Here is a 22,731-nt window from a genome sequence, read left to right as displayed (position 1 = left end):
CTCATGTCATGCGCTGTGGGAGAGAGAGGGGAAAAAAAAGGAAAAAACCCAATCCCCCCCCACCAAACATACCATACCGGTACTCAAGTCGCCCCAGAACCGGAGCCGCCCTTTTTTTCAATAATATGATACGTTACCATCACAGAAACGCAGGGTAGCTCTTTAAGTACAAGTAATCTGGGGATTTGAGTATGATACCGTGCTTCCCATTTCTTACCCCACCAATCGTCCCCCATTTCCCTAACCCGGGCAACCAACCCACCAAGGTATGATGGATCAAAGGGAGACTAAAAGATAAGATCGCCAAGACCGGGGTGCGCCCTCTTCCCTTCCCCATCACCTTATCAACGCCTATCTCTCGCCCTCCATTACATGATGCATGGTGAGATATGAAAATCCAACCTGTTTTTGCAAGAGAGCAGGTCTTGGCAATGCTGGATAATATGGCACTTGACTCTAATAAACTGGAGCGGTGGTGAATACCGGAATATCGTAGGTGTGTGTACTGTACCGTACTTGCTGTGAAACATGTTCGGAGACTGGGTGAATCGGTGGATGGCAGATGGGTGGGTGGGTGAAATGTCGTCGCCCGCCCATTTCCATGGGCCTAGGGAAAAGTTCCTTTCGCTGGAAAGGCTTCTTTAACGTGAGCGCTGGGGTTGCATGAGTTAGCCCACTTAATTTATCTAACGCTGTACCCATCCGGCATCCGCTACCGTGGTAATGGCCCTCTCACTGTGACCTGGGCAGGTCTTAGACATCCTTTTCGTGGGGGGGCCGGGCGAGACATAAATACCTTTGGATATAGAAACATACAAATCACTGGCGAAAGCATCCGTGACGCGCAAGGGCCTGGTGCAACTTTCTCACTCATGAATTGGAACGTAACAGTGGGGGATAAAGAAGAACTTGGCCCCGGAAATGGCTAGTTGGGCAATTAACAAGACCGGATGGCTACATTGAACTCTTTTCCCCTCACAAACAAAACCGGGTGAAAGCAATGAGAAGACAATTCCAACACGGACTCCGTTCTTTGAACTTCCATGGACTTGAAAAGACAGAGAAATGAAAGGAGAAGAAGAAGCCAAGAGAAACCCGTGCTCGTCGAACTTTACACTAACTTGAAACAAGCAGTGACATGTATTCGGCAGTCCCCCTCTGAACTACCGGTAGACTGAAACCCATCATGTAACCATATAAAGGTTTCGAGGCATGACTAGATACTAGTTATTCGAACTTTAGGTTAGGGGGAGGTAAGAGGAATGCGAACGCGAGATATCACGATTTTGATGTCGCAGGAAGCGCTTGTGGACGAGCAAAGAAATGTAAAAGAAAAAGGAATAGGAACAGTGAAGAGAGACAGGTAGGAAAAAAGAGAAAGAAAAAGTAGAAAATAACGCCAGGCATTAGACGAGCCCATCGTAGAGGGATAGGGCAGAGACGATGGTTGCGTCCTTTTGGCTTCCTTCACGGAATTCAGCCAAGGTCAAGCTTCCGTTCTAAGTTTTGGGTCAATATATTACATAGCCCTCGAATTCATGGAGGTATACCTCGTCCTTATCCATCATTTTAAAGATCTTTGTAACCCGCTTCTGGGGTGTGTCCTCGTCCTCAGGAAGTTTTACCATGGATCCGACCTATGAGATCATTGGTAGCGTTAGTTGCAAATTCAGAGAGGAAAATCGGTTGTGGTTAGGGTATCGGGAGCCAATGTGGATCTTGGCAGAGCAATGGGTTAACGCGCCGCACTAGCAACCTACCATTTTGTAGATAGCCTCCACAATCATCAACATCTCATCGTAACTAATCTCTCCATCACCATCAATATCGTAGAGTTGAAACGCCCAATTGAGCTTGTCCTCTAAGGATCCGCGTGAGGTGACGCTCAAAGCGACGATAAACTCCTTGAAATCAATTTGACCGGAATTATCCGCGTCGAACACCTTGAAGACATAGTCTGCGAAAGTGGTGGGGTCGCCAAACGGAAAAAACTGCTTGTATATTTTCTGAAATTCGACCTTTCCAAGAGACCCAGAAGGACAGTCCTTGAGGAAACCTAAAAAAAAAAAAAATCCATCAATCCGAGCTCCAGTGGGATGGCAATTTATGGTAAAGGAGACTGATGTTTGCCACACTAACTACTATAGCTACGGTAGGATGGAAGAACTGAGATGTTTTGACAAACCTTTGTACCATTGCTGAAGTTCCTTGCGTTCGAAAAGCGTAGCCTTCTGCAACTCCTGCAACTGATCCTGAGTGAGCTTAGACTGACTAGAGCACCAAAATTAGTAGATGAACAAACATGTAATATGGACAAAATGAGTCCATCACATGACCAATATTGCGGGGCGAGTGGATTCGTAACAACCATAGCAAGAACCCATGCCGCACACGCAAAAGCAGACAAGGCGGAGAGCAAAAACTCACGTTTTACCCATCACGAAATACCGTTACTAGAGGGTGTCTATCGCAAGGGGGGATGGTTCTAACAGCTGACTGAAGCTGTTGTCGATTGGTAATCTAATCAGCGAGGTATTAGCGCCTGGGGCAGTATACCACTGTTCCTTGATTTTAAGAGGAGGGTGTCAATGGTGGGATGGAGAGGGGATGGGTGAGGCAGGAAGTATTCGATGTTTGCTCTCCGGGTAGTCACTTCGCGGAAAAGTATCATACCGGTGATGGGGGTAGTAAGCGGGGTCTTGTGTAAATAAATGTGGGGGGGCCGGTCGCCGGACGGCGAAAGGGAGGAAAGAGGGCGGGGTGGAGGGAGTAGAGGTGATGTAAGGGAGAGGGGAAGCAGAGGTACTTACAGTAGAGAAAGGCTCAAGAGACAAAGCTGTTTGTGTGATAATATTATGAAGTCTGGGGAAGATGGAGGTCTGGTAATAGTGGAGGGTTAGGTAGAGTAGAGGGTGGGAACCGGGGGGTTGGCGGTGGTGGTATGGAACGGTAGCAGGTAGGTAGTAGTGGTGCAAGTGAGTTTGAGCTAATATGGATAGATTATGGTAATGGGCGCGGTAGGAATGTAGGTACGGGGAGAGAGACGAGGGAAGGAGAGGAGGGGGAGGGGTAAATGGCCTTCCTTATTCGCCTTCCGTCCGCGTTGCAACCCTAGGCTGTGCGGGTACTGTACAGTACAGTACACGACAAAAAAATCAGAATAATCAGGTTGCTATGATATTTGCCTCCCTGCCTTCTCTTTGCCGTTTTCACCCTCTTTGTCTCGTCTAGGCCGTCTTTTTATCAAGAAGGCTACGGTACGAGTGATGGCAGCCTACAACACGGTACCCCTTATATCTACCACCGTCCCTATTCCCGTTAGTATCATATCTCTGTCACCACCGCCTTACCCTCGTATCCCCCCACACACAACACTTGCAGCCGTCATCGTATGGACAAGAGTGTGCAGGGCTCAATTTTCCGTGGGACAGCCCTAGCCCTGTGGAATCAGACGTTCGTCTGATGGTACGATACCATATCATACATACGATAACATTATGGTACATGTAGGCACTGGACGCTGCGGGCTATCCTGCTCGCTATGTTGCTCCCTTCATCCGCCGCACGACTTGTATCGAAGTTTTCCGTCATAGCCGGATACTGGTACGAAGCCCGAGCGGGTTTCGCATAACTCCGAAATTTCCTCTGCTGCCATCAGAAATTATGCTCAAGGCGATACAGAGATACCGGTATCACGATAAAGTATCACATCGGTACAGTACCGGTACTGTACCACAGCTCTTTTTACCCCAGCACGGCGCAGCAGTTATTGTGGCTTAGAAATAGTTTCCGTTTCAAATTTTTCAAACGAAAATGTTTAACCATTATCATACTCGTAGCAGGGCTTAGTCCAATATCCTGAAGTGAGCCTAGTGGTAATTATATCCAGTATATCCGTAGAAAGTTTGGCTTCTTCGATGGGAGGGATTTCCGAATGCCTGTTTCTTTACAATTTATTGAGACCCTAGCCTACGTCACAAAATCGGACTTAAACAGCCGTTTTGTACGACAGGTTCTCATTCTACGGAGAAACACGAGTACTGGTATGATACATAGAAGTATTAGGGCGTTGGTATTTATGTGGGCGCTCGGTGAGGCTTGAAATCCCGGACAAGTTCATTCGTCCGAGGTTAACAACAGATTGTCGGTATCGTATTGCAATACCATCTTAAGGGCCTCTAATCGTTATCTTATCAGTGGCAGTAGGGTTTCAACGAGTGAGATGCAATGATTTAGTTCAATTGGGGAGAAGGGGGGAGTTTCTCACGCTGCGTGTGCGGGCTGACCCTGGACATGTGATTCTAGCTCGAGCACACCCAACCCTAACCCATGGTAGCCTCAAACACCGCCTGATTACACATCCAACCACGAAACCTCACAAAGCAACCTATCGTGTGTTTGGTCTATGATACCGCAATACCAACCATGAACGCCGTTGTCCAAAAATCCTTCGATAATCTCGAAGCTTCACTAGCAACTCTTATAGAATCAGTCGCATCCTACAATCCCTCCCCAGTCGCTGCCCGCGCTGTAATTGCAGCAGACGACGGCCTGGTAGAGAGCCTCAACCAACGTCCGTATCTAACATCATCCCTTTGAGAATAAGAAGGCAAAACTGACAGGGCAGGGAGAAAGTTGGCGAGCACCAGCATGGCTACCAAAAGATTCTAGCCCTGCGCGAGGTGTCCGAAGCACTAGATAGGCAATTAACAGAATTGCTGGAGGGACTGTCCGAGGCCAGGAAGGAGCTATCGAGCATTCCGGGGACTGTGTTTGAGGAATCGCATGGTGCTATAAATCTTCCCCTCGCTTCATTTCTATGCTAACTGAGTTCTCCTCTCTGATGTTATCATTAGAGGTTCCATACGACGAACTTCTAACCTATGCTCGCAAAATCTCTAAATACACTCGCCCCCCGCAATCGTCAAAGTTCACACAAGCCGACACTGCCGGCGGCAGTGGTAACGATAAGACAGAGCATGATAATGGCGAGGCCTCCCAACAATCGCAGAGATCGCTCCCGCTAGGACTTTCGGAAGAGGATGTTTCAGCGCTTGACCCGTCGTCGCAGCTGCAGTTCACGCCATGGCCGAGTGAGGAGGTCATGAAGCGTGGGGCGCTCTCGCAGATGGGGTACGAGGAGGAGTTGAAGGCTAAGGGGCTGCCGTTGCCGGTTATGGCTCCTGTTGCGAATGGCCAGGGACTGGGGGATAATCGGGGGCCGGTGGAGACCTCGATGGAGACTGCCATAGTGGCACCGGTGCAGGTTGCTGCTGCGCAGAATCACCGGCCGGCTCAGAAGGTGGAATTGGATTTATTCAACCCTGATGATGAATGAGGCATGAGGGTTGTTTTGTCACCTACTTTTGTATATGATACTAAATAAAATGAGGTAGTTCGCTCTTGTCATTCGTTAGCCATCCTTTATTCCCAGCGGCATATTGATATCCATAGTTCCATTACTAGCGATGTACTGGATGTTGAACCCGACTTGATATCAATGAAGCCCAATTTTTGTGAAAACCGAATTAAAAATATCAAAGATTCTAGTAACTCTGACATTGAAAGTTGCACAAATCTACATGTGACCTAAATACCGGCGCAAACTTCGCACATATCTTTGGGGAAGAAAAAAGGTTTCTATCATAATAATAGCGCGAAGCGCAGTGCGGCGAGGAGCAATAGTCAACAGTATCGAGGGGAGCACCAATCCTTGGTGGGTTATAGTACAGAAGGCATGGCATGAAAAGGTATATGCGAGGGGAGATTTCGTTACGAGTACTTTTCCCATGACGGCAATTTTCTCAATGTTTCCCCCACGAGGGCTAGGTCGTTCGGATAATGCGCTCACGTTTTGAACTGGCCAGAAGCACTATAAAACCAGGCCCTTGTAGAAGCAAAACAAGGCTATGTTGTAAAAGCTAGTTCAGTGAGACCTTTAAAAGGTTCTGCCGTAGCCAGCGGAATTTCACAAGGGCTATTTGTGGGCCGGAGGGAGGCATACGGTCAACTCGCTCCGGGAACTCTTGCCGACAAGTTAGCGACCCCTAACTATCTATACCCACGGGTGCCCCTCCAGAAAGTCTAAAAACTCGGTGGGAAAGTAAGCATGGTTTTTTTTTTAAAAAAAAAAAATACTCCAAGTAGTGCCTTTTATAGCGGGGCAAATCAATCATAATAATAATAAAAAATAAAACCGTCTAATGCACATGCTTTTTCGACATCCCCTTATAAAATATCGCAGTCATAATCATCCCCAACGCCGCACACCCAGCTCCAAAGAACCATGCAGCCCTAAAGCCTTCCAACATCTTCGTCCCATCTGGATTAACCCCCTTCTCGATATTCACAGCGAGAGACAACCCCAAGGCAATACTATAATTAATAATAGTGCTAACAAACGAACCGGCAACACCCTGCTGCTCCGGTTTGAGTGTATCAGAGGCTATGAGCGACCCACAGGCAAATGATAGATCCGGCCCAAAGGTAATGATGACTACCGCTGGAAATGACATTTGCCAGTAGGATTGGTCGACGGGGGTGAGGGCACACAGGAGTTGACCCAGGAAGAAGCTTAGCATAGAAAGACCGAAGATTATGTAACCGGGGACTCTGGAGAGAAGGTAGACGGCAGAGAACGTAGCAATGATACCGGTTAGGAATGTTGGAAGGACTTGTAGAGCTGCGTGAAGACCAGACTCCCCGCGGAACTCCATTACACTGGGGTGGATTAATATGAGAGAAAAGGGAAATAGGGAGGGGCAGGAGAGACTAACAAATGCGGGAAGTAGAACTGAAACATGCCAAAACTCATCCAGCCCAGACAGAGACTGACCGCTACAGCCACAAAAGTCGGACTCTTGAACAGGCTCATGGGAAGGATAGGCTCTGTAACTTCCGTCTCGATCCAGCAGAAGAGTGCAAGTGAGAGTACTCCGACACCAAGCATGATCCCACACTTTGGTTGATCCCATCCAAAAGTTGGCCCACCACTTAACCAGAGTCAGCTACCAACTTACCCAGCACTTCCGAGCCCTTGGCGAATGAAACTCACCTCAATGCTATAAAAATCAATGCCAATCCGGCGACCCCAGTAACACTTCCAGGAACGTCGAACCCCATACTATGAAAGTCGTTCATCCCACCCGTCTCGGGGATCACCCACCAGCTGGTGGCAGCATAAAACGCCGTGACGATAGCCATACTCCAGTAAATCCATTCCCATCGCACGCCCGTTTCCGTAATGCCCGCGCCCCACCCTGCACCAATGACGAAACCCGCTGGCGCGGTTGCTCCGAAAACCACAAATGCGAGGTTCTTCTTCCATTGTTGGCTCCAGGCTCGGGCTAGGAGGGCGGCCGCGTTGGGCATCATTATGGACGGCCCGATGCCAACCATTGCACGGAAAATGTCGAATTGTATCTCGTCCTCCGCAAACCCGCAGGCAATCGACCAGATTGTTGTCCATAGCCAGCCAATCAGGAACATGTTCTTGTGGCCGTATATGTCTCCCAGTCGACCGGTGATCAGGACAAAGCCGCCGACAGTGCATCTAAGAAATTAGCAAACTACAATGTATACATGTCATTATGGGAGGGTCGGAACCCACGAATAACTAGCAGCAAACCAACTTTGTCTCGCACTCGCATCCGGAGGAACTCCTAACCCTTCCGCAATGTGTCGTATTGGCACGATCGTGTTCCCCAAATTGGCTTGCTATAGCACTTAACATGTAAATAATAATAAAATCAACGAAAGAAGGGAAGAAGAGTACCGTTATCCAATGAGCCGAAGTGACCACCCAAACAAATATAATCTCATGAAGTCCATTCCTGAAATTACCCTGCGAAACCTCCTCCGATTCCTCTGGGGCCTGGAGTTGAGACCGTGAGCTATCGACGCTTGCAAATTGGACATGCTCGAGGTCCTTTTCGACGGTCATTCTCATCAACTTGAGAAAGAGCCGAAAAGAGAAAAAGAAAAGAAAAACAGATATGTTTAAATCGAAAAAAATAAACTATATAGGAAATGAGAGAGAGAGGGTTCTTTAGGTACCCAATTTACATGCAGACGCAGGGAATGGGGGGTGGGAAGATAGTGTTTATACTCGTGGGGGACCCTCTTGCACTTTCTTGTAACACTTAATAGTTGCACTTACTTGCTAGATCGACGAGTGGCCGAGTTATTTCTCTCCCTTCCGCTCATTCACTCGCAGGGGCCTACACATAGGGCCGAGATCTCAGCATGGTTTATGAAATACAATCAAACATTTTAACCCCGAATATTTCCAGAATCCCCATGCATGGGGGAAGGTTTCAAAGACGGGCGAGCGAGCCCCATTTCTCCGATAGTATGTATATAGTTTAGTGAATGTTGGTTTAGGTTTCGGTGCATTGGGGTAGGGTATCTGGGGACCCCACGGTTTGTATGATACTGTATCCTACTGATACAACATGATAAGGCTTATAAGTATTGTATTATGTGTTGTTGTAGGGGAGTCCCGGAATAGACATGTACTGTACTCGAGTACTAGTACATACGGTAACCGAGCACTAGACCAAAATAAACTTTATTAGTGTTGCAGCGCGAGTGTCGAGTGGGGTAAATTTAGTAGCTACCACGGACGATGAGGCCAACTTTTCAAAATTACGGGTTGTCCGATATTTCATAGGAGACGAACAAAACCTTGGGGTAAATCCCTGACTCCGGGCGTTATAATACACCCAACAGCCCCCAAGTTCGAATGCAGCCAAAATGTCGGCGTTATTATTTCTTCAATCGGGACTGTAGATGTCCCAGTGTGTCGCTCAATATAACCGACGGGGCTCTATTGCATGGGGTGCGAGATTTCTGGTAACTTTCCGGCGTTCACCTCTGGCATGAGGTAATGGATAGCTGTGGAATCGTTATATTATCTCCTGTGATAGATTTTGTGGTGGGTGGTATTGTGCATTTTCTTAGGATGAAGGGCTGGGGGAGGTCGTCACACCAGCATGGGAGACGGGCGGCTCAAGGTCTGGCACCGACTCTACTTGTGCTTACTGTCCGCTTAATATACTATTGCTTTCTTGTGTGGATCTTTGTTTGGTGGACCAGGAAAGCACCGTATATAGGGGCTTGCGCAGGCCCAATACTTGTATATTTGAGGATCATTGGTGGCGACCAGCCGGTTCTCAAGTGCCAGTAGGACCTACGTGAGAATGTTGGTTGGGTCAGGTGATTCTAAGGGAACAGTATCAGGTACCGGTAATAAAACAGTAGATAACGCTGACCTTGCCATCTCCATGAGGTTGAAATACTAGCTTGAAACGGTATTCGATTGGAATATTGTGTATCCTCAGTATTATAGAAACCCCTATATTCAGGGCATCAAGGTTCTAGAAGCTTACTGTGATACGGATATAATAGAAGACATAAAGTGGCAGAAAGAAAGAGGGAAGGTGGGAGTGGGTGGTGATATATTTTCCGGGTACATAGCCTAGAATGGAGTGGATAAAAAAACGCCAAATCTCCAAATGTCCCTTAGAACAAAAGTGTACAAGACAACCCCTTCAACCTTTGAACCCAATGGGTTTGACTCCACTAAGACGGATCACGTTACCACCGCCACTACCACCGGCCGGGGCCACGTGGGCACTAAAAGGGCCTCCTTCATAGTCTGATTCCATCACATCCTCCTCAGGAAATCTTTCCTCTCGATAGAGCTCTGCAACAGGTGGGAACGCATCAGACTTGCCCAGAACAAGTACAGGCCCGGACGATTGACGCGCAATGTATCCTCTGATAAATCCTTGATCCAACAAACTTATAATGGCGCATTCCACATCCACCATTTCTAACCGCAGTCCATAATAACTTGTTTCGTCGTCCCCGAGGTCCGAGTCCGTGTCTGAATCCTCATCACGATGGAAACCCTCTCCTAGGAAAAGAGGGTTGTCAACCCGCTCTGGGCCATGCAGAAATCTTGCCAGTGTCAGAATATGTCTCATGTCGAGTGTGGGAGGCCCTTTCTTTCTCATCCCAGTTTGCTCGGGACGAGTGAGCAAAAAGGCGCGCCGCACAAGGCCTCTCCATAACAGTATCTGACATCTGAGTTTGAGTGTCAGGTACAACTCTGTCCGAATCCAAAACTGCTTTCTGCCGGAATCGGGGCCCTCGTCACCTAACGCACACCTGAACCCTCGGAAATCTCCTAGACGTATCGCATGACAGATGGGGAGAAACATAGCCCCTAAACCGGCACATTCAGGTCTTGCCAGCAGTGAGTCTGATGGAAATTTGCCAAGTATTACGGCGGCTGCAATCATGTAGCGTGCGATCATTTTTCGTTGTTTTTGATCTCGTGGTCGAGCAAGCGCATAGGCGTGTTCGAGAGTGCTGAGAGCGCTCACGAACTGATCCGCGTAGAAATAATGGCGGCCATGGTAGTAGTTGTATGCACACTGCTCAGACTTCGGATATAGGTCTAAATAGGATGGGATCGAGGCAGTTTTGATGTTTGAATGGATAGTGGCGCAGAGACGAATTTGGTTCATCTTGAAACGAGTCAGCGAGATGACCGCAGCACAGGGAGAGAACCGCTTAGGGTAAGAGGGGTATTGCCTTGAAGTAAAGCTTAAAAAGGTCATTGGCGAGTCGTATTGTTGCAGCTTTCTTTCCTAAAGTTTGCAATGTCGGCGCTGTTGCTGCGGCAATCATACGTTCGCCAAGTGTGGAGTTGAAGGAACGTAGGAGTACGTTCATCGCAGCCTCCGAGCACGGGCAGCGAGGGTCCCCGGACAGAGCATCAATTCGAAGTGCAGAGGAGGCGAACAGCGCAGACGCGGCCTTAATCACGGAGGCAAAGATGGTCCCCTGGACAGAGTTGAAGACCGGATTGAGCACCCTTCCAAACATGTGAGAATTAGGTTCGCCCAGTGGAGAGAAGAATTGCTGTACCCGATGAATTCCTTGAGATTGAAGAACCAGGCAAGCATACACTCGATGCTTGAGTGTATCTCAGAATGTACGGACTTAACATACTCCAAGTAAGCTACGATAACGTCGACGAACCCGGGCCAATCCTGACCAAGCGCTCTTGCAACCGAATCCTTGTGATCGTAGTCCCGAAGCTCTGCCATCAGAGTCCTCATCGGCGGGTTATTCAAGAGCGAGGCTGGCGAGAGTGATAGACAACGACTAAGATGCTCATTATTTTCATGGTTTCGGGCGTTGGAAACGGTATGCAGGAATTGTGCCAGAAGCGGAGAAGTGGCGGAACGAGGCATCCCGGGTGAAATGGCAAAAAAGATGGTGCTCGTAAGGGGCGGTATTGTGGAGGACTGGATTGATAAGAGGAAAGGAGAGCACGAAGGGTGTGGGAGGAAGATGAATGCCTGCTCGTAGTGACATATCCTCGGGTATGCCAAGACGTCAAGGTGGCCACCAGGGAAAGATTGCAGAAAGGTATGATATCTACATATCGTACTTGAGTACTGGTAACCTATCAGACTCGAGTACCGGTACAGTACTGGGATGGTGGCAGTGAAGCTTGATTCGGGTGACCAATGCGAGTATCGTACTAGTACGATACTTTCGGCGATGGGAAATAATCTATGATACGGTGATACCGTATATCTGAGGGCCAAAATTTATGTCATAGGGGGCCCGCAATCTTTGTTATGTTCACTTATCATCGCAGGAATGACTTGGTGTCCTCTAATCACAAGGCATAAGCCGTAAGATAAATCGGTCGGGTCCCAGGCCTCAATAACGGTAGCAGTATCTTGAGGCTCTGGAGCATCTGTGGCATCACGACAGACCAGAACAGGCTATGGGCAAGCGAGTTTGGGAATTGCGGAGTAACTTGCTATAAGCGAAAGGGGTTGATAATTTACCATTCCCATTCAGACCCTCGGGATGGCTCGAGTAAGACTTACTACCGGTATACTCGTACAGGTTGACCCTCTTGAGGCTGAAGGTTGCTGAGTAATCGGGGGTTCAACATAGTCATCTTGGCACAAAAGTTCATTTCAGACCAGACCAGGCAAGAAATCACCCGCGAGATGCCAGCTCTGAAATCATTTTTATCTGATGGAAGCAGATAGACCCGCCCCCGATCCCCCTCGTCCCTGATCACACAATACAGATCTTTAACGAGCCGTCATACTCCTCACATAAAAACTGTCTTCGGCACAGTGCCATAGTATACTTGGCTACCGCGTCATCAGCATCCTTGAAGAGCTCCTTTGTGCTGAGCTGAGCTCTGCCGAAACCATATTTACGAACCCCTTTATCCTCTTCAGCTTTTGCCATCCTCCACCCATCATTATCTTGACCCTCTAGATCCATCTACCGCTCACGCCTTCCTCCCATCGCTAATCCAAAACCCGCGTCTATATCGCCAAATACCTTACACTCTTTCCCCTGAAATCCATCTAGTTGGTTAAGCCCTCGCGCTTCCAGAGCTGGGCGGAATTTAGGATGCTCCCCGCAGTCATGCACTTTTCCACTTCCTTAGCCCCAATAGTTGGGACCCTTTCACTGCTTCAAATCACATCCGCCTTCTACCTTCCGGGAGTTGCCCCAACAGACTACAATTCCGGTGATAAGGTCGCTCTGCACGTAAATAGCCTTACGCCAGCATTTGTATCAGGAGGGCGACCGTTGAGTTCGATTGTTTCATTCGACTATTACCACACGGCTTTCAATTTCTGCCGTCCCAAGGACGGACCTAAGAAGGTGTCCGAGTCCCTGGGATCCATTCTGTTTGGGGACCGTATCCTTGACTCGCCCTTTGACCTCTATATGACCAAAAATGAGACCTGCAAGAACCTCTGTGGTGTAAAGAAGTACGAAGAGATGAAGTCAAAGTTTGTCAACCGGCGGATCAGGCAGAATTACAATATCAATTGGTTAGTGGATGGGCTTCCGGCAGCAACATTAGACGATGATGGAGGGGATGAGGGTGAAGAATACTATTCCCAAGGATTTCCTCTCGGAGCAGTTGCCCAGGAAGGAAGTGAGCAGGAACCAGTTCCCCACCTCAACAACCATTACAACATATTGATCGACTACCACGAGATCCCGGGTCGTAAAAACAACCAGTTCCGTGTAGTTGGAGTGGTTGTTAAACCGGAATCCCGTTCATCAAGGGTGGTGGATGAAGAGGGAAATGCCAACTGCGACGACGAGACAGCTGTCACTCTTAATGAAAACGGCCAAACAGATGTTCTTTTCACCTACTCAGTCTTCTGGATACCCTCAAGTACTGTCTGGGCAACGAGATGGGATAAATACCTGCGTGTAGTTGAGCCACGGATTCATTGGTTTTCTCTTGTTAATTCGGCGATTATCGTTGTATTCCTGACTGGGATGGTCGCAATGGTGCTTTTGCGGGCGCTCCGCAAGGATATCGCCCGCTATAATCAATTGGATCTTAACGAGGATGTCCAGGACGACTCTGGCTGGAAGCTAGTACACGGCGACGTTTTCCGCTCCCCTACCAATCCCATGCTACTTTCAGTCTTCTTGGGGTCAGGGACACAGCTTTTTTTCATGACGGGTGCTACTATCGTCTTTGCTCTCCTCGGCTTCCTGTCACCTTCCAACCGTGGGTCCCTGGGGACAGTTATGATACTTTTGTATACTCTGTTCGGATTCATTGGCGGATATGTTTCCGCAAGAAGCTACAAGTCCTTCGGAGGAGAGGCATGGAAGCGAAATATCATATTGACCCCACTCTTTGTTCCCGGAATTGTTTTTGGGGGGTTTTTCCTTCTTAACTTTTTCCTCATATACGAGCACTCGTCAGGAGCGGTTCCGCTCACCACAATGTTGGCCCTTGTTGGGATCTGGTTTGTTATTAGTGTGCCATTGAGCTTTGGGGGTAGTTGGCTAGGATTTAAATCCCCTGTAAGTTCTCTTTTCCTATGACATAGACCGAATCTGGCTTATACGATACGGAAAGCCATTCCCCTCGCCTGTGCGCACAAATCAGATTCCTCGCCAAATCCCCGATCAAGTAATGTATCTAAAGCCGGTACCAAGCATGCTCCTTGTTGGTATCTTGCCATTCGGTGCGATCTTTGTCGAGCTCTACTTTATCATGAACTCGATCTGGTTCCACAAGGTCTACTACATGTTTGGGTTCTTATTTGTTTGCTATGGTATCATGGTGGGTTGCATTCCTAATTGCAATGCCGGCAGCATACTAATACGGCTTAGATTATGACCTGCTCTACCGTTACGGTTTTGATGATTTATTTCCTTCTCTGCTCAGAAAACTATCATTGGCAATGGCGATCCTTCTTCACTGCTGGAGCAAGTGCTATTTACGTCTTCCTCAACGCTATCATTTACTGGGTCTCTAAACTCAGTCTTGGAGGCCTTACCAGCAATGTGCTCTATTTAGGTTACAGCGCTCTCATTGGTTTCTTGTTCTTTGTTTTGACAGGTACCATTGGGTTTTTCTCTTGTTGGCTGTTTGTTAGGAAGATCTACGGTAGTATTAAAATTGAGTAAGGGAGGTATGAACGTGGTGTTAAGTGAGTTTCCCAGTTTAGCGGATAGGATTGAATCGAGTCTGTTGCATTCCCCATTCATGTATACTCTGTGAAGGGGGCAGGAAAAAATTGGGCATCTGTTTGATTTTTTTCCCTTTGCTCCTTTATCTACACCCCTCCTGGGCGCTTCTCCAATCCGCTTCAATGCAGGGGCGGTGTACCTTAATTGTAGATATTTTTTTTCTTTTCCTTTTTTTCGCTTTTTATCTGGGAAGGCGAGTACCGGTATTGGCATGATAGACCGGTATACAAAGGGGGGGAGGGTTGACGAATTCGTTTGGTCGAAGGGAAAGAAGAAAAAAATCGACGCTCTCTCCGGACCGAGCACTACTTACTACCTTCAAGTCATTTGCCTTGCCGTACAATACGGGAAATCGCCCTGCTACCACGAAACATGCACGGCAGATGAACTCGGGTGACCAACGCTGACATTTACCATCGACCCGTGTTGCACACTCGTTCCGGCTTCACTAACAATACCGTACTAGAGTACCGGCAGGGACTCTGCACGAACAGACTGGATGTAAGCCAAATTCGGTTCCAAAATCGCCTATTCTATCATAGTTGGAATTTTGTGGGGGAGTATGATAGCTAGAGAGCTCTAGGGGCCTATTGGGGAGAGGGCAAACGATGGACGAGAACTATCAATATATTTTCTCTTCTCGTTTCCTTTGCTTGATTTTCCTCAGTCTGTTAGTATTTCCTGGAGAGTGAGGTCCTAATAATTCCTCCCTAAACTTCTGCCATACCTATCGTATATGATACTGGGTCGCTGTGACCCTTCTGTCACACCGATCTAAATTCTGTCGTGAGGGTCACGTAGGATCCGCAACCCTCCCCACCTGCCATACGGTATCATACCGGTATCCAAAGTTACCCACAAGCTTGCTGACTAATAAACCCCCCACTACCAAACAACTAACTTAGTATCCCCTCGATCTACGCTCGAGCGCGTTGTGAATGTTGAAAGTCTGAGGGAGAAGATATACACCCAACTGCACATCTCATCATAAATTACGTGCATGCTCAGAAATTCCCGCCTATGCATCTACCATCATTGTTATCAGATCGGAAACTTTGATGAGATGAGATATCACTCCTTGGCGCAACTGCTCAGTACATATTAGATAGATTATCAAGACTTCCATTCCCGCAACTTCACCAAACATCTGAGCTATCACCTCCATCACCATCAATCTCAATAGTACCTCCCCCCCCCTACACCAATTCCGAAAAGAAAAAAAAAAAAACCCTCTCACAAACACTAGCATCACAAAAACCAGGGGGAAAGCAAGAAAGCAAAAGCAAAAAACCAAATCACAAATATCAGACCCCGCCAAAAAATGGAAACCTCCTCCACCCCCACCTTCCACCGTCAAGACGCCATATCCCTCGGCGTGAGGGGCATACTCTACGGCAGCGGTGCGGGGGCCTTTATCTCGGCGATGCAGAACACGCTCACGAAATCGCCCGTCGGCGCAGCCTCCTTCATCACCCGCACCGGCGGCGTGATCGGCCTCGGGGCGGCCATGGGCGGCTCCTACATGTTCTTCCGCGCTGCGAGCGCTAACCTGCGCGGCGTGGACGACAGCATCAACCCCACCGTCGGGGGCGCCGTCGCGGGTGCCTTGCTGGGGATCCGGGTCCGGACGATGCCGGGAGTTGTCGGGTGCGGGATCGGGTTGGGCGTCGCTATGGGGATATTTGAGTACACGGGTGGGGCGCTAGGCAGGCGGTTTAGTGGTGACGGTGGGGGGTGGGCGAGGGATGAGGTTGAGAGGAAGGAGGGTGTCAGGGCGCGCACGAGACGGGACATCAAGGAGACTATCGGAGTGCTGGGGGAAGGGAGAGGTGGGGTTCTTTCTTGATTGAAATTGCTTTTTTTTTTTTTTTTTTTTTTTGCTTCTTGGGTTTTTGGTTATTCGGAATGGAGGGGGGCTGACTTTTTCTCTGCGTGGTGCGGTGGGGGGATAGGTATTTACGGACCCGGATGGGAGGAACGTAGGAGAGCGAGATTGACGGAGAAGTATGGAGTTAATTTTGATGAGGTCAAGTAGGTGTTCGTAACGTGATTGATTTCTTTCTTTCCCTCTCGCTACTCTTTCCACTAGGCTTGCCTTTTCTTCCACAATAGCGGTGGTGATCATGGGAAGAGGAGGTACATAAGGAGAGAAAGAAAAAAAATACAAAAATAAACTCATGGTTCAGCATTTTATTTCGTTTTGGGACCCTGTTTGCGCTGCAGTTCTTATTTCTCTTTTTGCTCGTGCTCACAAAGTTCCATTCATGCCATGGCATGGATGAAATAATTGATATCATCAATTGATTCCCAAAAATCGAGTGACAAGCTATGAACTCTGGCAGTCTTTCTTTCTGTTCCTTTCTGCTTGCTCTCCTACTTTTGTATGATAAATTAAAATACTCCTTTCATAACCTCGACTCAACAGCCAGCCAGTGTGACATACCTATTGTCCCAGTAGCCGGGAGGAAGCAGAAGAGAAGAGTGGAACAAGAAACAAAAAAAGGCAAAATCGAAACTCCTACCCATACCATGCCTAGCCAGGCAGTTATCCATTTGTGGTTACCCCCCATTCCTATTCGTGAATTTTGTGAGTTTGAAATGACTTTGAAAGGGGAAGAGAAAGAAAGAAAAGTAACCCCCACTCTACTAAAACTATGAACGAAGAACATATGAACCCGGAGGTCCCCGTGTTTTTGTCCCCTTTTTTTTTTCTTTCCTGACTGTCATTTTGAGGTAGCCACTGCATAGCCCATCCGTATGCAAGATAGATAGGAATAAAAAAAGTATATATAAAAAAAAAAAAAAAAAGTGGAATGGACGAGATTCTGAGCACCGATGAGAAGAAAGACTTGAAAAGGGAGAGGAGGAAAGAAATTGTGTAGAAAATGAACTAAACTGGAACATAAACAAACGCCATATCCATTTTGACCCTAACTTGAAGAAGGTGTAGGAAAGAACCCTAGAGTATCAAAGAGAAGTAGAAAGAAGGGGGAGAGGGAGAGGGAGAGGGAGGGGGAGGGGGAGAGGGAGAGGAAGGTAAAGATGGAGAAGAAAAGGTACGGAAAGAGACAGTGAAAGAGGATAAGAGACTATCACAAAATCCTCATCTGCCGCGGTCTTGTAGCAGCGCATAGAATGGCAATATCCTCCTCCTGACTAACAGCCACGCCACCATCACTCTCGTCCAGACAGCCATCCAGATCATCAGAGAACCGCGTATCGAGCAGCAGGATAGAGTCCTCCTCCTCCTCCTCCTGGTCTTCGGAGCACTCTTCTACTTCCTCTTCCTCTACTTCCTCCCCGGCACTATCGTTAACAATACGAGTGCCGGTCGGAGAAGGGCCGGTCGCAGCGTAGCAGCTCGTGCCATCAGATAGCGCTTTCCACCACTCGTACGACGAGAAAATAAGTTGTCCGCCAGGTGTCGCGCGACGGTATAACAGCCCGGTGATGGTGCGCCACGAGCAGATGGATTCGCCGGGCATGGCGGACCAGAGGTCGTACCAGGCGAACATCTCGATGGTGAGTTGCTGGCGTTGCTGGCAGAATTCCCAGATCTTGCGGTTGGTCTCGTTGACTTCTAGTTCTGGGGTTGTGGGTACGTTGGTGGCGGTGGTATCGGCGCAGCAGAGGCCGCGAAGGCCGTTGTGGAATGTGACGTTCAGGTGTCGGAGGTGCTGCCAGGTGTTGGTCTGGTCAAAGAGGTGTCGGCAGATGTGAATGTTGCGGAGCGTCAGGGATTCGAGGGTGTCGTGGTGGAGGACGAGGCGGGGACAGAGGTGGTCTCTTGTACTGTCGTGCGCTGCTAGGTTGTAGAAACGAGTTTCGGGGGCGAAGGCAGGTTCACCGATATTCACTTCTATGTGAAGGTGCTTTATTGTTTGATAGTTTGGAATTGTAGTGCATAGCACGGTAGCAGCGGTAACTAGGGATGGTTAGTTTTTTTTCTCTTTCTTTTTTTGTTCCACACGGCTCACATCCGATTGCTAATTGGGGGGGTTTTACCCTGCGAAGGAGCTAGAACAGTAAGCCGCTCCACTGCCAGTGCCTCCAAATCGTATCTCATCCAGTCCTCGATATACCAACCGGGCCATCTCACAGAGGGATTATCCTCCAACATGCCCCCAGGTAAGCCAGCAATTATGACAACCAATTCCTTGATCTTCCGACCAAGTCCTTTAACCGTTTTACACCTCTTCGCTGGGAGCCGCGGCTTGACGTTGCCATCTGTTTCCAGCAGGGATTGCTTCCCCTTCTTTTTCCAATCAACCTCCGGATAATAATACCCACTTAACGAATTTAGCTCGGCCATGCTGGTAACCACAGCAGGCGTGTACAAGTGCGGCTGAAGATAGGCGCGGGCGAATTTGTTAATGCGAGAAAGACGAGAGAGTGATCTCCTATGCTCAAGCAGCGCGCAAAAATTGTGATTCAGAAATCGGGGGTCTGTATATTCGATAAGATTGTATGAGATCTCGCCGCAATCGCCGCGAAGCGCATGCTTGAAGATTTCCATCAGGGCTGTGAGCGGGAGTGAATGGAAACCAGCTGCTGTATGGTGGTGGGTCGGTGATGAAACGGGCTGGGAATCTCCGATGGGCGTAGATGACGGCGGCGGTGGTATGGGCGGAGCTGTCTCTGATTCCGTGCATTTCGGTGACTTGGCTATTGACTGAGGAGTGGTAGGGGATGAGTTACTGTGGGCACGAGAGGAAGGGGATGCGGCCGAAGGCGAGGAGGAGTTGTCGTCCTCAGCCGAAACACAGGCAGATGGTTCGTCCGCTAGGGTGACGGAGCTCGTTGAGCTTGCAGGGGACGGGACAGAATTCAACAGCAAGCTGTTCTTGACCTTGGGGGACGCATCGGGGGTGGGGGGGAAGGTTGTCATGGTCCGTGAAACCTGACAAGACGGAAGGCGTGACAGGATCAGGACTATATCTCTGAGGATGGGGTAGGGTAGATAATACGGGTGGGGGAACAAGCAGCGGGAAGAGGTTTGTCGCGAATGACAGAGAGCCCTGTGGGATGGATGTGGAAGAGCAGAAAGCGAGCGGGGAGACGACGATGCTATTGGCTGGGGGGGGGGAAAGGAAGGGGAGAAAAAAAAAAAAAAAAAAAAAGCTGGCGGCAGGAGGAGCAGTTAGAGATCGGAATCAGAAATTGGGTGGAATGGGAAACGAACGGATGCAATAGTAGAACCAAGTAACAGTTAATAGCTGAAGCTTCGCGGGTCTAAGCGAGACGCGATGCAAGCCAAGTAATATATGTTTAGTTGGTTGAGGATTGAGCCTTCCACAGGCGATAAGGAAGGAGGGATGTTGGTGGTGGATAAGAGTGAGAGAGAAAGGAGGATAGAGTTAGAGGCCTGGCTGGCCTAGTCGAAACGCCGGGTTGTAGTGAGTCTAGGTGAAGGAGGAAGCTTATGGGTACGGGGGGTAAGGTAACTTTGAGCGTGGTCTCCCTGACGCTACTCGTACGGGTACAGTGACAAGCCCTTGGTTGGAGGGGGGAAAGAAGTGAGGGCCCTATGAGTTACGCGTAATTTTTTCCCTCTCTCTCGCCCTCTCTCTCTCGCCCTCTCTCTCTCTCTCTCTCTCTCTCTCTCCCCGTAAAGAGGCGAATCGAACCTAATGCACAGAGGAGAAGCCTGAAGTGGGAGGAGGAGTGCTTCCTCTTGGGGGTTTTTATTTTTTTCTCCAAGAGGACGATGCTCCCCCAGTTTTCGATATCAGACCCGTACCGGTACTTGTATCCTAAGGCCTGGTCGGATGTCGGAGTACAGTACTCGCACAGTACTCGTACTCTCTGAGAACCCCGTGATGACTTCGAGTTTAATTCTCCGAAAGAAGATTCGCTACCGAGGAGTTGTGGGGGGAAAAAGAGGGCTAGTGAGTTGTGTTTTTTATTTCGTCGAGGGTGGACAAGGCGAGGGTTTATCATGTGCGGCTCACCCCCAAAAGTGCTCAGTATGATATGATAGCATAGCATACGAGTAGGTTATGTACTACTTGTAGTATGATACCTGAGGGAGTATGATACATTATAATGTCGCACTGTACTCGTACTCGTACGAGTACATTGGGGAAATATTCTTTATTTCTATCTTACCGGCATTTCACAGCATTGCTGTTCATCGTTCGATGACCCCGGACTTCTGATAAAAAGCGAAATTTATTGGAGGAAGAAGAGAGAGGGATACGAACATTCCACTGGTACCCGTAAGTGTCATACCAGTAATGGGCAAGAGGGTCCAGTACCGGTTGGCATCAAAACTGTAACTTATCCACGACCCTAGGATTACCGTAACCCAATCAACCAGGGTTAGGGGTTTGTTTCCTTTCTTCCCTTTTTCTTTCCAATGGAATGCCGGATCAACGGTTGGACAAACGCCATAAAGTACTGTACAGTACCGGTATTGGCACGCACAGTACCGTCTCATCCCACCGGTGGCAGGTGGTTAGACAGGCTAGCCCAAATTATTAAGTCCAGAGAAAAAGGAAAAAATGCCTATCCTCCCCACTCCCCCACAATGCTCCGGTGTTCTTCCACTGCGTCGTATCGTGAGAGCCAACCGACAACTTGCGGTATATCCCGACACGTGTAAAAGTCGGGTGCTGGTAAGATGTACAGTACGAGTACAAGTACTATGGGTGGAAAGAAAAATCGGTATTGCATTACATGGCAGCCTAGATCTCAGAGAGTTAGTGGTACAAGTAATGTACTGTACTGGTGCTGGTGCGCGGGTGCAGGTGCAATACAGTAGACCGGTAGTTATAGGTAAATACTGTACTGGTATGGCGTCGATTGTCGACATCCACCATCAAAGCAACAGTGCTTAAAAGGGCCATAAATACGTTATGATACAATACTATGATAGTACCGGTAGTATGTATTGTGCCCGTCCGGGGGGACGCCTTCGCGTCCTGGGATCAAGGGCTGACTTAAAGGGCTAAAACGCTGGCATCCTGCCCTCGGTTTAAGGATCAATCAATCATACCGTTCTCCTAACGTATCGTACTTGTACAGTACTCTACTCGAGTACAGTACCGGTACCGCATGTCGCAATCAAGCTTGCACCAGAGGTCCGGGTATCGGTGGCGTACCTGGTACCATAGAGCCTCAATATTCGGGTAGTTCAGAGATACTCTAGTATTGCGCGGTACCGGTAGTGTGCCTCCCTACATCACTGGGGTATTTCTTAGGCATTCTGAATGGGAAAAGGAGAGTGATGCAGCTGTGGTATCATATATAACCAACGCCTGCGCGGGGAGAGAAAACCTTTCAAATACCGATGGAAAATAGGGGCTGGAGGTATGATATCGTTCTTGGCAAAAAGATATGGTACCCATCATAAGGTTTCACATTGTAACGAACAATATGTTTACAGCTTTATAATATTGCAAAAAATCAAATGGAATTACTTGAGGCCTGCTGGTATTTTTCTTAGGACTCCTGGCGCAACAAACAACCCAAAACATACCACTTCTGAGCAAGAGCAGGCCAATATACAAGTACAGAAGGACTCTCGATTGGTAAAAAAACTCTAATAATATATAACAATCACCTGTATTTATTTCTCCTATTTTGGCTTTATTTTTTGAATTTTTTGAATTCCTCCTTTGCAGTTTTACAGTGGGCCAAAGGCAAGGTGATTCACTGCAAAGGATTTTCTTTTCCGATGGTATCATATATTTCTCGGTCAATGGTATCCAGAAGGTTTTTTCGCCGAGTGCATGGTATTGAAAAGGTTCACCTCTCCCCCCCCCCGGTATAGTACGGTACGGTACTTGTGCCCGTACTCGTACCCGATATTTGGAACTAACCGTACGTAATCCGCGCCAACAACGAAGTATCATGCTGGTATCATAACTCATCACTTTCCAAATATTGCACTTGATTAAACCACGAGACTATCATATTCTAAGTGACATGTTGAATTGGCTCCGGCTCGCACAAGCTCGCACGGAAAAGAGATACTTTCACTATCGAGCGAGAAGGGAGGGGGGGGAGGTGAGCGGAGGAAGAAAATAGATGCTGGGGGGGAAATAAAAGTAAAAATAAGAAATAGAGAATAATAGCAATGTTGATAAAACTGTAAGCCAACGAAACAAGGAATCTACTCCAGTCCTAAATAACCCAGTTATGACAAGCCCTTTCTTGCACTCA

At 48.3% G+C, this 22,731-nt stretch overlaps 7 protein-coding genes; 3 read left to right on the top strand and 4 right to left on the bottom strand.

Annotated features, from left to right (window-relative positions):
• Window positions 1–929: 929 nt before the first annotated feature.
• Window positions 930–2,438, bottom strand: GSTUM_00006676001 (uncharacterized protein; the record flags this gene model as incomplete). XM_002838855.2 has 5 exons in its annotated part: window positions 930–1,499; window positions 1,551–1,637; window positions 1,761–2,056; window positions 2,186–2,271; window positions 2,428–2,438. The coding sequence occupies 5 exons, from the start codon at window positions 2,436–2,438 to the stop codon at window positions 1,407–1,409; spliced, it is 573 nt and encodes a 190-aa protein (XP_002838901.1). The 3' UTR covers window positions 930–1,406.
• A 15-nt stretch (window positions 2,439–2,453) lies between these two features.
• Window positions 2,454–3,496, bottom strand: GSTUM_00006675001 (uncharacterized protein; the record flags this gene model as incomplete). Its single annotated transcript, XM_002838854.1, has 3 exons — window positions 2,454–2,520; window positions 2,811–2,879; window positions 3,489–3,496. 3 exons carry the CDS (start codon window positions 3,494–3,496, stop codon window positions 2,454–2,456), a joined length of 144 nt encoding a protein of 47 aa, XP_002838900.1.
• Window positions 3,497–4,389: 893 nt separating this feature from the next.
• On the top strand, window positions 4,390–5,406 carry GSTUM_00006674001 (uncharacterized protein). XM_002838853.2 has 3 exons: window positions 4,390–4,573; window positions 4,636–4,788; window positions 4,857–5,406. The coding sequence occupies exons 1-3, from the start codon at window positions 4,426–4,428 to the stop codon at window positions 5,336–5,338; spliced, it is 783 nt and encodes a 260-aa protein (XP_002838899.1). The 5' UTR covers window positions 4,390–4,425; the 3' UTR covers window positions 5,339–5,406.
• Window positions 5,407–9,551: 4,145 nt separating this feature from the next.
• GSTUM_00006673001 (uncharacterized protein) lies at window positions 9,552–11,264 on the bottom strand (the record flags this gene model as incomplete). XM_002838852.2 has 2 exons in its annotated part: window positions 10,939–11,264; window positions 9,552–10,885 (listed from the first exon to the last, which is right to left on the bottom strand). Exon 2 carries the CDS (start codon window positions 10,533–10,535, stop codon window positions 9,552–9,554), a length of 984 nt encoding a protein of 327 aa, XP_002838898.1. The 5' UTR covers window positions 10,536–10,885; window positions 10,939–11,264.
• Window positions 11,265–12,116: 852 nt separating this feature from the next.
• GSTUM_00006672001 (uncharacterized protein) lies at window positions 12,117–14,502 on the top strand (the record flags this gene model as incomplete). XM_002838851.2 has 3 exons in its annotated part: window positions 12,117–13,893; window positions 13,949–14,155; window positions 14,206–14,502. Exons 1-3 carry the CDS (start codon window positions 12,478–12,480, stop codon window positions 14,500–14,502), a joined length of 1,920 nt encoding a protein of 639 aa, XP_002838897.1. The 5' UTR covers window positions 12,117–12,477.
• Window positions 14,503–15,698: 1,196 nt separating this feature from the next.
• GSTUM_00006671001 (uncharacterized protein) lies at window positions 15,699–16,878 on the top strand. XM_002838850.2 has 2 exons: window positions 15,699–16,394; window positions 16,518–16,878. Exons 1-2 carry the CDS (start codon window positions 15,887–15,889, stop codon window positions 16,598–16,600), a joined length of 591 nt encoding a protein of 196 aa, XP_002838896.1. The 5' UTR covers window positions 15,699–15,886; the 3' UTR covers window positions 16,601–16,878.
• A 5,580-nt stretch (window positions 16,879–22,458) lies between these two features.
• GSTUM_00006670001 (uncharacterized protein) overlaps window positions 22,459–22,731 on the bottom strand; it is a gene marked incomplete at its 5' end in the record, with an annotated part of 3,565 nt that continues 3,292 nt past the window's right edge. Inside the window, one exon of the mRNA XM_002838849.2 lies at window positions 22,459–22,731. This exon is cut by the window's right edge and continues 463 nt beyond it.

This window comes from Tuber melanosporum (assembly GCF_000151645.1).
Source record: "Tuber melanosporum whole genome shotgun sequence assembly, scaffold_29, strain Mel28".
In the NCBI taxonomy this organism is placed as follows: Eukaryota; Fungi; Ascomycota; class Pezizomycetes; order Pezizales; family Tuberaceae; genus Tuber; species Tuber melanosporum.
This window is presented reverse-complemented; position numbering and strand designations above follow the sequence as displayed.